General features: G+C 62.6%; 2 protein-coding genes and 1 non-coding gene across 3 annotated transcripts; all 3 read left to right on the top strand.

Annotated features, from left to right (window-relative positions):
• The first annotated feature begins 1,946 nt into the window (after window positions 1–1,946).
• On the top strand, window positions 1,947–3,718 carry RPLP2 (ribosomal protein lateral stalk subunit P2). The gene is made up of 5 exons (XM_077862964.1): window positions 1,947–2,106; window positions 2,267–2,390; window positions 2,686–2,734; window positions 3,401–3,499; window positions 3,587–3,718. Exons 2-5 carry the CDS (start codon window positions 2,268–2,270, stop codon window positions 3,661–3,663), a joined length of 348 nt encoding a protein of 115 aa, XP_077719090.1. The 5' UTR covers window positions 1,947–2,106; window position 2,267; the 3' UTR covers window positions 3,664–3,718.
• On the top strand, window positions 2,765–2,897 carry LOC144293514 (small nucleolar RNA SNORA52). The gene has a single exon (XR_013360735.1). It is a non-coding gene; the product is annotated as a small nucleolar RNA SNORA52 (small nucleolar RNA).
• A 4,347-nt stretch (window positions 3,719–8,065) lies between the features above and the next one.
• Window positions 8,066–13,217, top strand: PNPLA2 (patatin like domain 2, triacylglycerol lipase). Its single transcript, XM_077862959.1, has 9 exons — window positions 8,066–8,309; window positions 9,973–10,205; window positions 10,290–10,355; window positions 10,679–10,888; window positions 11,186–11,246; window positions 11,350–11,526; window positions 11,643–11,775; window positions 11,990–12,112; window positions 12,204–13,217. The coding sequence occupies exons 1-9, from the start codon at window positions 8,123–8,125 to the stop codon at window positions 12,472–12,474; spliced, it is 1,461 nt and encodes a 486-aa protein (XP_077719085.1). The 5' UTR covers window positions 8,066–8,122; the 3' UTR covers window positions 12,475–13,217.
• Window positions 13,218–13,253: the final 36 nt, after the last annotated feature.

Below are 13,253 nucleotides of genomic sequence, written 5' to 3'. Positions count from 1 at the left end.
ATTATTCAGCTTTAAAAGGGAATGAAATTCTGATATACGCCAGGATATGGAGAGAATGTCCGAGAGGGTAAATAGAGTCTGCTTCCACGTCTGCATCCAGTCGGGACCCCAGAGCAGTCAAATGAGTCCAAAGTGGTGGGTGCCAGGGGCTGGGGAAGTAGGGAGTTACTGCTGAGCTGGTGTGGACTCCCAACTTTGGAGGACGAAATCCCCTGTGGGTAGAGTGGTGACAGCTGTGTAACTGGGAAAACACCCAGGGCCACTGAATCGTGCGGCTGGAATGGCAAACCTGACATATCCTGTCACCTCCAACGCCACACATCACAACACGCCCCACCCCTGAGGTCCCCATTTTACTCCGTGTGGGGCCTTGAGTGAGACCTGTGCCCCACCTCTGTCTATGATGGGGGTGATGACAGCGAGGGCACCCCAAGAGTAAGGAGACCTGCCTGCACCCACCTGTGTCTACGTTGGGGTGATGACAGCAAGGGCACCCCCACAGCAGAGAGACCTGCCTGCACCCACCTCTGTGTACGATGGGGTGATGACCCTGAGGGCACCCCACAGCAGGGAGACCTGCCTGCACCCAACTCTGTGTACGATGGGGTGATGACCCTGAGGGCACCCCACAGCACGGAGACCTGCCTGCACCCAACTCTGTGTACGATGGGGTGATGACCCTGAGGGCACCCCACAGCAGGGAGACCTGCCTGCGCCCCACCTCTGTGTACGATGGGGTGAGGACCCTGAGGGCACCCCACAGCAGGGAGACCTGCCTGCACCCCACCTCTGTGTACGATGGGGTGATGACCCTGAGGGCACCCCACAGCAGGAAGACCTGCCTGCGCCCCACCTCTGTGTACGATGGGGTGAGGACCCCGAGGGCACCCCACAGCAGGGAGACCTGACTGTGCCCCACCTCTGTGTACGATGGGGTGAGGACCCCGAGGGCACCCCACAGCAGGGAGACCTGCCTGCGCCCAACTCTGTGTACGATGGGGTGAGGACCCTGAGGGCACCCCACAGCAGGAAGACCTGCCTGCACCCCACCTCTGTGTACGATGGGGTGATGACCCTGAGGGCACCCCACAGCAGGAAGACCTGCCTGCGCCCCACCTCTGTGTACGATGGGGTGAGGACCCTGAGGGCACCCCACAGCAGGGAGACCTGCCTGCACCCCACCTCTGTGTACGATGGGGTGAGGACCCTGAGGGCACCCCACAGCAGGGAGACCTGCCTGCACCCAACTCTGTGTACGATGGGGTGAGGACCCTGAGGGCACCCCACAGCAGGGAGACCTGCCTGCACCCCACCTCTGTGTACGATGGGGTGAGGACCCTGAGGGCACCCCACAGCAGGAAGACCTGCCTGCACCCAACTCTGTGTACGATGGGGTGATGACCCTGAGGGCACCCCACAGCAGGGAGACCTGCCTGCACCCCACCTCTGTACGATGGGGTGAGGACCCTGAGGGCACCCCCACCAGGGCTGCGCCGGCTCTGCTCCTGGTCCCTCTCCAGCCCCCGCGGGCCTCTGCCCCTGGCCCCTGACCCCGGCTCGCCCCAGGTCTTCGGGCCGCCGCCGCCTCCCTTCCGCGTGCAGCGTTATTACTCTCGTGCATCCTCGCTCGGACGAGCAGGAGCGGGCCCCGCCCTCGCAGCGCCGCAACCTGCAGGCTCCCCGCGCGGAGCGTGAGCGCGTGACGGGGCGGACATCCGCGCGGACGCGAAGGTCAGCTCGGGCCCACGCGGCCCCACAGGCGAACGACCACCCCGCGCAGGCCGCGGCCCAACGCCCCACCCCCGCAGCAGCGAGCGAGCCTGGCCGGCCACGTGCCCCGCGCAGGCCGCGTGCCCGCACTTCCGGCAGCGGTGCCCCCTGGGACTTGGAGTCCGCCGGCGGCGGCGGCGGCCGGACGGCCCAACACGAGGGCTCTCGTCTCCGCGGCCTGGGCGCGCGTGACGTCACTCGCAGGCGCCAGCACTGCGCGGCGCGCGGGTCCCGGGGGCTTCTGGGTAGCGGATTACCCCCGCCCCTCGCGCCGGCGCCTTCCTTTCCGTCCCTGACGCCGCCGAGGTCGCACGCGTGAGGCTTCTCCGCCGCCGAGTGAGTGGGCGGCGGGGTCGCGGGGGGCCGTGGGGGGCGGCGGGGGGCCGCGGGGACTGGCGGGCGCGGGCCGGGGCTTGGCGTGGGGCGCCGGGCGGGAGCACGCGGGGCGGGGGCCGGGGCCAAGGGGCAAGGCCGTCGTGCTCTCCTCCCGCTCCAGGATGCGCTACGTCGCCTCCTACCTGCTGGCCGCCCTCGGGGGCAACACCTCCCCCAGCGCCAAGGATATCAAGAAGATCCTGGACAGCGTGGGCATCGAGGCGGACGATGACCGGCTCAACAAGGTAGCCGGCCCCGCGGATACGTGTCGGGCGGCCGGAGGGGGGGTGGGGCGTCCCTGAGACCCTGTCGTGTGTCCCGAGGGGCGCAGCTTCCTCAGGCACGTCCTTCTGTCCAGCCCGCAGGTGTCCAGCCGCGCCGGGGGCGGGGGGGTACACCGAGACCTCAGGGCGGGTTTCCCAGGAAGCTTAGGGCGCCCCGGGCCCCTCGTAGCGGGTCTTCTCGGGGAGGAGCCGCATGGGAGTTGAGGCAGGGGCCGGTGGCCGAGCCCCAGGTAATTGCCGGTTATGGTCGTTGTAGGTCATCAGCGAGCTCAACGGGAAAAACATCGAGGACGTGATCGCTCAGGGTGAGGTTGTGCGCCGGGGCTGCGTTCTCAGGGTCCATCCTAATCCCTGCGGGTCCTCCTGTGGCCCGCCAGGTTTCGCTTGTGGACCAGAGCACTCCAGAAGCCTCACCCAGGACAGCGGGCAGGCTTCAGTGGCTCGTGCCAGGGATGCTTCTGGACAGCCCTGGCCGTAGGGCAGCAGGGGGTGCTGGTGCTTTCACCCCGCAGGGCCACCTGCCTGCAGAGGGGACCTTAGGGATCTTGGGAACGGGGTTTTGTAAATAAGTCTCGTCATGTAGTCTGCGTGAAGTGGTTGGGGGCAGACTGGGGTTGCCAGGGGTGACCGCAGGTTCCTGCCATCCTTGCTGGGCAGATGGTGTCCTGGTGACAAGGCTGGAGCTGATGGGACATTATTCTGTTCCTGTGTGGGGCTGGGTGGGTGCCTTAGCCCACAGCCCTGTGGGAGCCCATAAACGGGGATCTGGATCCAAGTGCCAGATTGTGTCTTTGCCTGGTTGTGAACATATTTGTCCAACTTAGCTTTGGGGTAGGGTTTCCATATACGGATCTCAGGGCTGGGGCATCTATGTGGTGGGCTCCCGCACATCGGGGAGACCATGCCATCACTCCCCTGAGGTAGGCTTAAGGCCGAGCACTTCCCTGGTCTCACCTTCCTGATTCCCACAGGTATTGGCAAGTTGGCCAGTGTGCCTGCTGGTGGGGCTGTGGCCGTGTCTGCCGCCCCAGGGTCTGCAGCTCCTGCTGCTGGTGCTGCCCCAGCCGCAGGTAAGTGGAGGCTGAGGCAGGGTCTCCACGGGCATCTGGCTTTGTGAGGGGTGAGGGTTGTACTCACTGCCCCCTTCTTTTCCACAGCGGAGGAAAAGAAAGATGAGAAGAAAGAGGAGTCCGAGGAGTCAGACGACGACATGGGATTTGGCTTATTTGATTAGGGTCCTGCCCACCCCCACCCACTGGCAAATAAAACCCTTTTTGTGTATCTGTGGAGTGGTGTGTGGGTGTTTTGTAAGAGTGTGGCGTTGGTGCGCAGGGCAGGCCTTCAGCCCAAGAGAAAGCAGAGCCCTTGCTGCGCAAGGAGCAGGGCATCTGGTGTGGAAATGGGTACTTGGGATGGCAGACGTCTGTGGATCTTCGGTATGGCCGGGCCTTGAGGAGGCTCAGAAGGGGACATGAGCCTTCCTGGGCATGGGCCTGGTTTCTGAGGGCTGCTGGGGGGCCTTCCCAGAGAAGGAGCTTTAAGGGGACACACAGGACAGCTTAAAGCCGCAGTGGGTAGTCTCCACTGCTTTGGGGTGGCTCTGGCTGGTGGAGGCCAGCAGTCGCCCTGAGGCGGGTAGCATTCTTTGGTTGCACAAAGAGGGCATGCTGGTGGTGCATGCGGGATCCCTCAGTTTCTCTGCAGAGTCAAGTCCGGTTCTTGTTCAAGCTCAGGGTGGTCCATGAGCAACTTAGGACAGTCCCAAACACCTTCAAGCTCTGTGACCACCTGTCTGCAGGCCTGGGCAGATGTGGATGTGGCTCATAGGAAGTGATGTTGGGCCATGTGCCCACTAAGTTCTTTGGGGGACCTGCTTATGCCTCCTGCCAGGCTCTGGCCTGGAATGCAGGGGCAGAAGGCAGAGTTTCCCACACTGCTTGTCCAGCTGCCATGCTGGGCCCTGGGTCCTCTGCCTGCCAATGCCAGACGCCTCAGCAGGCGCTCTGCCTCCTTGTTTGAAGGCTCTGGGTGGACCTATTGTGTTGCCTACTATATCCCAGAAGGACCTGCTGCTAGTGGGCTGTGGTTCTGTAGGGAAAGCACAGAACGAGGCTGTCAAGGAAGCCTGGGAAGGCCTGCGGGGCAGGAGTGTGCATGGGGTGTGGGAAAGAAGGCCTAAGTAAGCCCTTTGGTTACCCAGAGGGATGGGACCCTGGTGCAACGTGGGCCGTGAGCATCACTGGCAGCCTGTGCTGCAAGTGAGAGCAGGGGTGGGGAGAGGGGGTGGTGAGGGGACACGGCCCCAGGTTGAGCTAGAGGGTTCCCCAGAGGAGAAAACCCAGAGTCCATGGGCAGACCTTGGACCCTGAAGTGACCACACCACTAAGGTGTGGTCAGAGGGACACGATGGGAGTGACACAGCAAACACCAGGGGTTCTCATCCACCCTGGCTGGGAGGAGGGGGAGTTCCAACCCCCACCCTGGCCAGGGTTCCTGGAAGTGCTGCTGTGTTCCTGGCTGCAGAGCAGACAGTCCCAGGGGCCTGGAGGGAGGGATATGTACGCACAACAGCTCAACCCTGGTGTGGAAATGGGGGCAGAGGTCTCCCTGCACTGGGGCAGTGCCACCCGCCTAGGCCCCCGTCCCTCAGAAGCAGGAAGGCCTGGACCCTGGCTTTTTGGAGCAGGGCAGGCGAGGACTTTCCTCAGTCCTTGGCCCAGCCTGCACCGCCCAGCTACCCCTAGGTCACCCTGGTGAACCCCTGGACTTCCCAAGTCAGCCTTGGGGGTCTGCTTCATCCCCATTGTACCACAAACTTGTCCCCTGCTGGTTCCGGCTGCATCCCCAGGGGCTTATTTAGGAGGGGCCCTGATCATCCTGGTGGGCCATACCCTGTACTATACATCCATCTAAAGCACTTGGGGGTGGGGGGACTTGGGTCCATAGGTACAAGAGAAGGTCAAGTTTGTCTAGGCCAAATTTATAATTCTAGTCATTTATGAAATTTTAGGGTTTTCTTTGAGATTTCATTTTTTTTTATTTAAGTATTTTATTTATTTATTCATGAGACACACAGAGACAGAGAGGCAGAGACACAGGCAGAGGGAGAAGCAGGCTCCATGCAGGGAACCCAACGTGGGACTCCATCCCGGGTCTCCAGGATCATGCCCTGGGCCGAAAGTAGGCACTAAACCGCTGAGCCACCGGGGCTGCCCTTTATTTTGTTTTTTAATTTTAAATTCAATTAACATCGCATATTATTGGTTTCAGAGGTAGACGTCAGTGAATCATCAGTTGTATAGAACAGCCAGTGCTGATCACACCACTGCCTCCTTCATGCCCATCACCCAGTGACCCCGTTCCCCCACCCTCCTCCCCTCCAGCAGCCCTCAGTTTGTTTTCCAGAGTTAAGAGTCTCTTAGGGTTTGCCTCCCTTTCTGATTTCGTCTTGTTTTATTTTTCCCTCCCTTCCTCTATTCCCCTCTGCTTCTTTGTTTTGCTCCTTTGTTTGGTTTCCACATATGAGTAAAATGTTATAATTGTCTTTCTCGGGGCAGCCCGAGTGGCTCAGTGGTTTAGCTCCACCTTCAGCCCAGGGTCTGATCCTGGAGACCCAGGATCCAGTCCCACGTCAGGCTCCCTGCGTGGAGCCTGCTTCTCCCTCTCCCTCTCTCCCTCTCTCTCTCCTCTCTCTGTGTGTCTCTCATGAATAAATAAATAAAATCTTTAAAATAAATAAAATTTAAAGATAATTGTCTTTCTCTGACTTATTTCGCTTAGCATCATACCCTGTAGTTCTAACCACAGCCTTGCAAACAGCAAGATTTCATTCTTTCTGATGACTAATATTCCATTCTATATACATATACCACATCTGGGTTTTTTTATTTTTTTAAGATTTTATTCATTTATTCATGAGAGAGACACAGAGAGAGACTGTGGGCAGACTCCACACTGAGCAAGGAGCCCTATGTGGGGCTCAATCCCAGGTGCCCGGGATCATGACCTGAGCCGAAGGCAGACACTCAACTGACTGAGCCACCCTGGTGCTCACAGCAGTTGCATTTCTGTACACCAACAATGAGACAGAAGAAAGACATTAAAGACTGGATCCCATTTACAATTGCACAAAACCCACGAGACACCTAGGAGAAAACCTAACCAGAGGCAACAGATCTGTACTCTCAAAACTATATATAGAACACTCTCATCTAGGTCTTTCCTCTTTCCTGGTACCCAGGCCTGGGCTCCCCTCTCCCTACCTCGCCATGCCCAGGGCCCTGTGCCTGCTGTTGGGCAGCTGGGCAGCCCTGTGACGGTTCTGGATTACTGCCCCCACACCCCGTCCCCTCTCAGTCCTCGTTTTTTTTTAAAAAATTAATTTATTTATTTATGATAGTCACAGAGAGAGAGGCAGAGACACAGGCAGAGGGAGAAGCAGGCTCCATGCACCAGGAGCCCGACATGGGATTCAATCCCGGGTCTCCAGGATCGTGCCCTGGGCCGAAGGCAGAAGGCAGGCGCCAAACCGCTGCGCCACCCAGGGATCCATCCCTCAGTCCTCGTTTTGAGCTTCCATAAACAGTGTCTCCCCACGCCCACCCCCCAGTAGGGCTTGGTCTGGATTGAACTTGCTGCATCCTGCGCTGGCCCCTCTGCCAGACGCGAGGTCAGTGCCAAGTACAGGTGGCTGACAGCAAGCTGTGGGATAGATGATGGGCCTGCCCGGGGGCAGCCCCACTCTGGCTTCTCAGCCTGAGCCTGGGCCTGTGTCGTCGGGGGCAATCCCAAGTCCACAGCCCTGGCAGCGTCCGGGCCTTGAGCCAAGCTCCTGCCTAGGGAGTGGGTGTTCCTGGGGAGACAGAGGCATCCCACCACCCCAGCAACAACCAGCCCCTTGCTGGGGAGGTGGGGTGAGGCTCAGGGCTGGCTCCTGGAAGCAAACCAGGCTATGCTGCCCAACAACATAGAAAGGAGAAAAATGCGGAAAAGGGGCGGGAGAGTGACATCACTGGGATGCTCCACCTGCTGGGGCAATTAGCGGGGGCGGGGCAGGGCCCGAGTCACAGCCCGGTAGACCCCACACCCTGAGGAGCCGAGGTCGGACGCTAGGACAATCCAGGTTCGTCGCCAGCTGGGGGGAGGGGGGGGCTGAGGCCGCGGGCAGCTGGGGCTGAGGTCAGCCCGGGGTCTACAGCGCTAGTGTCAGCTCTGGAAGCTGCGTACGATTTGCATCCCAGACGTTTATGGGTCAGTCTGTGGATGAGTCACGGGGTGGGGGGGAGGGGCGGGGTCCCTGCCGTGGGGCGAGCTCCCCAGGGTCCCGAGTGGGTGTTGTAGGCGGACCCCGAGGAGGGGGCGGGAAGACCCCGGGGCGCTCCCCTCGCCAGCCTGCGGGCGGGTTCCGCGCGCCCCGGGCCGGGGGTCGCCCCTCCCCCCGGGGCCGGCGTCGGGGCGGGGGCGGGGCTCGGGGCCCCCGGAGGGCGCGGCCGTTCCCCACGCGCTCCGATTGGGCGGCGCGAGCCGGCCCCGCCCCCGCCCCCGCTAAAAGCCCCGCCGCGGCCGCCGGCCCCCGCAGCGTCTCCGCCTCGGCCGGCGGGGACCCCGAGCTGGAGCGGCGGCGGGGCCGGGCCGGGCCCCGGAGCGAGCGGAGCGCGCGGTGCGCGGCAGCCCCGGGGCCGGGGGCCGCGGCGATGTTCCCCCGGGAGGCGACGTGGAACATCTCGTTCGCGGGCTGCGGCTTCCTCGGCGTCTACCACATCGGCGTGGCCTCCTGCCTCCGCGAGCACGCGCCCTTCCTGGTGGCCAACGCCACGCACATCTACGGGGCCTCGGCCGGGGCGCTCACGGCCACGGCGCTGGTGACCGGAGCCTGCCTGGGTGAGCAGCGGGCCGGGCCGCGGGGCGGCGGGGAGGGGAGGGGTCACCGGACGGAGACCCGAGCCGGGAGCCGGCGGGGGGCGGGGCCTGGTTTGTTTGGCTCCGGGGCGCCCGGGGATTGGGGTGCGGCCACGCGCGCCTTTGGGGCCGCGGCTCGGAGCGCAGAGGCTGGAGGCGCTGGCAGGTGCAGCCGAGAGACGTCGTCGGGAAGAGAAAGTAACCCGTGGGCGGGACCGCGGGCCGGGGGAGGGGCCTCAGCGCCCCCGTAGTCGGCGGCGGCCTGGGTGCCAGCGGTCACCGCGTCCTGGGGCTGTGCTGTCCCAGGCTGCGCTGTCCCCGCGGCCCTGTACGAGGGCGGCCTCTTAAGAGGATTTGGGTACTGTGGCATGTGCCTCCTGGGGCATCTGGGAGGGGAGCCCTGCGGGTCAGGCCCGGGCACGGCAGGCCCTCCCCTCCCCGCTCCTGTGGGCCTGGGTCCCCAGGGCTGGCCGGAGTTTTGTGCCCACACTCCCTGGGGTGGGAGGTGCTTCAGGACTTTCCAGCCCCATGGGCCGTCGTGCAACAGCAGGGCTGTCGTGTCTGTGTGCTGGGATGGGCTTCTCCACTCACACACACTTCCGGCAGGCGCCTGCAAGTGCTGTTTACAGCACACGGAGTACTTCAGGAGTTCTGGGCATGGTGCCCAGCCCCCAACTACCAGGGTAGCCAGGGTGACAGAAGGGTCATCAGGTTCTCAAATGCCCTGCCCAGTGGGAGCCTGTCCAGTGTTCTCCGCTGCCCCCTGCCCATGACCTTTGCCCTGAGGAGGGTGGTATGAAGGAGCAGAGCTCTCCATCCTGGGGACCTAGGGGTTCACCTCTGTGGCCCTGCCCTCCCTGTCTTGGAAGCTTTCAGGCCACTGTCTCTCAGATTTGTGTGCCAGTCTCAGGACACACCTGGCTCCCTGGTGTGTAGTGGAGGACATGGGTCCCAGAGCACCATCTCCTCCCACCCCCAGGAAGCCTCTTTCTCATGAGTGGGCTTGGGTAGCTGCAGTCCCCACAGCATGGCAGGTTCTGGCCCCACTTCTGAGCAGGATAATGTGATGTGCAGCTTTCCCCAAGGCCCCCCAACTCTGTGACCGCTCCTGGGCCCCTGCTCTGCCTTTGGTGAGGCCAACACTCCTGGGCCCCCAAGAAGCACCATGGCAGGTGCTTGTTCTTGGCTGCAGTGGGTCACAGTCATGGTTTCTTAGGGATGGTGGGACCCTACTCTTTCCAGCCTCATACCCACAGGCCTGTGCTGGACTCCCTGGATCTGGATCTGGCCAAGTGGGTGAAGGCTGAGGCTGGTCAAGGTTGAACCTCTGCCTTCCCAGGCTAGGGGCCACGCCAGGCCGGGCCCAATGACTCATGGATCGGACCAAGCAGTTGGGAAATACTGGGCAGTGGGCAGGCCTTGGCTACAGCTGTCAGCTCTCCTGAGGCAGTAGCCTGACTCTGTCTCTCCAGGGACAGGTAGCAAAAGTCCCGGTTGTGGGCCAGGCTCCAGGCCCGCCCTGGGAGTTCTCCAGGGTGGGTGGAGATGCCACATGTCCACGTGCTGTGGGCCCCCGGGAGTGGAGCCGTGGGGCGTGTGCTAAGCCAGGAGTGCCGGCCCTTGACCCTTGGCCCTTCTGACCCAGGCGAGGCAGGTGCCAACATCATCGCAGTGTCCAAGGAAGCGCGGAAGCGGTTCCTGGGTCCTCTGCACCCCTCCTTCAACCTGGTGAAGACTATCCGGAGTTGTCTTCTCAAGACCCTTCCCGCTGACAGCCATGAGCGTGCCAGCGGGCGCCTGGGCATCTCCCTGACCCGTGTCTCTGATGGCGAGAACGTCATCATATCCCACTTCCACTCCAAGGACGAGCTCATCCAGGTGAGCCCTGCTGGGGCAGCACCGGGGGTGCACGACCAACCCTGGGCTCCTGCTCACCACTCCTTCCGTGTCCCCGCCCCACAGGCCAATGTGTGCAGCACATTCATCCCCGTGTACTGTGGCCTCATCCCGCCCTCCCTCCAGGGCGTAGTAAGTATCCCCTGGCACATTTCCTGGGCAGTGGGGAAGAAGGCCGTCGGTGCCCCCCAGCCCTCACTGCCCCACTGCCTGTTGCCTCACTTCCCTCGAGTTGCTCAACAGCTCGGCAGGTCCCCAGAGACACATACTTCCCGTGGCTGTCTCCACCCCACCCCGCTAGGCCTAGCCATCTGCTCAATAGTCAGCCAGGCCCGTGGCCAGTGCCCAGTGCCCACTGGGTGAAAGGCCCAAGGGAAGTAGCCACTGGGTAGGGCCCAAGGTAGTCCAGTGGGTCTTCAGGTATCTCCCTGTGTGACTGTGTGTCCCGGCTGCAGCGCTATGTTGACGGCGGCATCTCAGACAACCTGCCCCTGTACGAGCTCAAGAACACCATCACTGTGTCCCCCTTTTCGGGAGAGAGTGACATCTGCCCGCAGGACAGCTCCACCAACATCCATGAGCTCCGGGTGACCAACACCAGCATCCAGTTCAACCTACGCAATCTCTACCGCCTGTCCAAGGCCCTGTTCCCGCCCGAGCCCACGGTGGGTCTGCCCGGCCAGCCCTGCGCTGGGGGGCCGGCCTGCAGGGCCTCTCCTCGCTGAGTGCTGGGGGTTGAGGGGTGGGTAAGCTGTCAGATGGCCTTCTTGGAGGGACCAGGCTGGGGTGGGGTCTGGACAGCCCCTTCTCAGGGCTGGGACAGAGTGCTGTGGCCTGCGGGCCTGTCCAGCTGGGTCCACGTGAACTTAGTGGAGCAGAGGGGTTGTGGGGACGCCAGGGACTCAAGGGGGCAGAACAGGGGACATGTGGCGCCCTGCTCTAATTTACCGTCCCTGCCTCAGGTGCTGCGGGAGATGTGCAAGCAGGGCTATCGGGATGGCCTGCGTTTCCTGAGGCGGAACGGTGCGTGGGTGCTGCCCTGAGCAGCTGTGGGCGGGTGGGAACCGTGGCTCTGTACTGCTGTCCCTGCCGCAGTGCTGATCACCTGTCGGGGGTCCCCACCCAGGCCTCCTGAACCGACCCAACCCCCTGCTGGCGCTGCCCCCTGCACACCCCCATGCCCCCAAGGACGAGGATGTGGAGGACAACCAGGAGGCCACAGAGAGGGCCCTAGTGAACAGCCACTCACAGCCAGCCCTGGAGGATCATATCCTGGAACATCTGCCCGCGCGGCTCAATGAAGGTGTGTGGACGTAGGGGTGGGGGTGCATGGGAGCTCCCGGCTGCTGGGGGGCGCTGAGGCCAGAGAGGTCCCGGCCTCCGCAGCGGCGGTCAGCTTCCCTCCTGCGTCTCCCCCAGCCCTGCTGGAGGCCTGCATAGAGCCCAAGGATCTGCTGAGCACCTTCTCCAACATGTTGCCCGTGCGTCTGGCCACTGCCATGATGGTGCCCTACACTCTGCCTCTGGAGAGTGCTGTGTCCTTTACCATCCGGTGAGTGGACTAGGGGGGGTTGGGGCAGGGAGCAGGGGACCAGACTTTGGGGTTATCCATGAGTGGAAGTCACCTGGAGAAAAGGCTACAGGTGGGGGGGCTGCAGAGATGCCACATCAGGGGTTCCAGAAGCTGGGGCACAGGCGGGGCTAGACGGGGCATGGCATGAGGGCCGAGCCATAGACCCTCGGCCATGCCTCCCCGCCCGGCCCAGCTTGCTGGAGTGGCTGCCTGACGTCCCTGAGGACATCCGGTGGATGAAGGAGCAGACGGGTAGCATCTGCCAGTACCTGGTGATGCGTGCCAAGAGGAAGCTGGGAAGCCACCTGCCCTCCAGGTGAGCCCCTGTCACTGTTGCGTCTACCCAGGGCCTGAAGCCTCAGTGGCCTCTGCTAAAGCCCTCCCGCCTCCATCCCGCCCCACCGCAGGCTGTCTGAGCAGATGGAGCTCCGCCGCACCCAGTCCCTGCCCTCCGTGCCGCTGTCCTGTGCTGCCTACAGTGAGGCGCTGCCCAGCTGGATGCGCAACAACCTCTCGCTAGGGGACGCGCTGGCCAAGTGGGAGGAATGCCAGCGCCAGCTGCTGCTGGGCCTTTTTTGCACCAACGTGGCCTTCCCACCTGACGCCCTGCGCATGCCTGCTGGCGCTGGTCCTGCCCCTAGGCCCTCACAGCTCCCACCCTCCTCGCCCCCGTGCTGAGCACCCTTGCACCACCTGTCCCAGCCCCCTGGGGTCCCAGTGCTGAGGGCTGGGCCCCCCAGCTTCCCTGCCCTGTGAGGTGGGGCCCTGGGATGGGCTGAGATCCCCCTCCCGGGCCTCTCTCTCACCCCTGCAGGAGTCAGAAGATAGGGCCCTTCACGGCTGCTAGAAGGGGACTTGTGGTCAACCCTTCCACCAACCACTCCCTCGCTGCCCCTGTAGGGAGGGTACCCAAGACCCCTGCCCTCACCTGTGCCTTCATCTCCCCCCAGGCTCCGCCCCAGAGTTGGGGCAGAGGGCGGGGCCCCCAGCACCTGGGGCCCCCTAGTCCAAGCAGTATTACTTCTGAGAACTTTGCACCTGCTCCTCCCTCCTCGTTTGTCATGTTTTGCTGAGGAACATATGTGAAGAATTATTTATTTTTGCCAAAGCAGATGTAATAAATGCCACAGCTCAGCCCCTGCCTCCTTCACTTGTGTGTGTCTCCCTGGCCAATGTCTGTACTTCAGGTCAGGTTCTCCTTGAGTCTGACATTCAGGGCCTGCCAGCCAGCCCTGAGGCCTTCCCCTAAAGGCACTCGTGGGCCTCCAGGGGTTTGCCCACCTCTCTGGCCAGGACCCATATGTTTGCTGTGCTTTGTCCTGAGGTCTGCGGACTGACCCTTGGGCCTAACTTTCCAAGGGCCAGTGAAAATATTGGGACCAAGATCCTTGCTAAATAAAAACCAAGAAATGTTTACAAAAGGTGGCGTTTGCATCTCCACTCCATGGTGACGCAGC

Source organism: Canis aureus, chromosome 21 (genome assembly GCF_053574225.1).
Source record: "Canis aureus isolate CA01 chromosome 21, VMU_Caureus_v.1.0, whole genome shotgun sequence".
Classification (NCBI taxonomy): Eukaryota; Metazoa; Chordata; class Mammalia; order Carnivora; family Canidae; genus Canis; species Canis aureus.
The sequence above is the reverse complement of the archived record's forward strand: the minus strand, read 5'-3'. Positions and strand labels throughout refer to the sequence as shown.

Bases quoted from the DNA above. Each gene is read 5' to 3' on its own strand.
- RPLP2 (XM_077862964.1), top strand. From the start codon at position 2,268: ATGCGCTACGTCGCCTCCTACCTGCTGGCCGCCCTCGGGGGCAACACC. The intron at 2,735-3,400 runs GTGAGGTTGTGC...TGATTCCCACAG, and splicing joins CGAGGACGTGATCGCTCAGG to GTATTGGCAAGTTGGCCAGT. The intron at 3,500-3,586 runs GTAAGTGGAGGC...TCTTTTCCACAG, and splicing joins TGGTGCTGCCCCAGCCGCAG to CGGAGGAAAAGAAAGATGAG.
- PNPLA2 (XM_077862959.1), top strand. From the start codon at position 8,123: ATGTTCCCCCGGGAGGCGACGTGGAACATCTCGTTCGCGGGCTGCGGC. The intron at 8,310-9,972 runs GTGAGCAGCGGG...CTTCTGACCCAG, and splicing joins GGTGACCGGAGCCTGCCTGG to GCGAGGCAGGTGCCAACATC. The intron at 11,776-11,989 runs GTGAGTGGACTA...CGCCCGGCCCAG, and splicing joins GCTGTGTCCTTTACCATCCG to CTTGCTGGAGTGGCTGCCTG.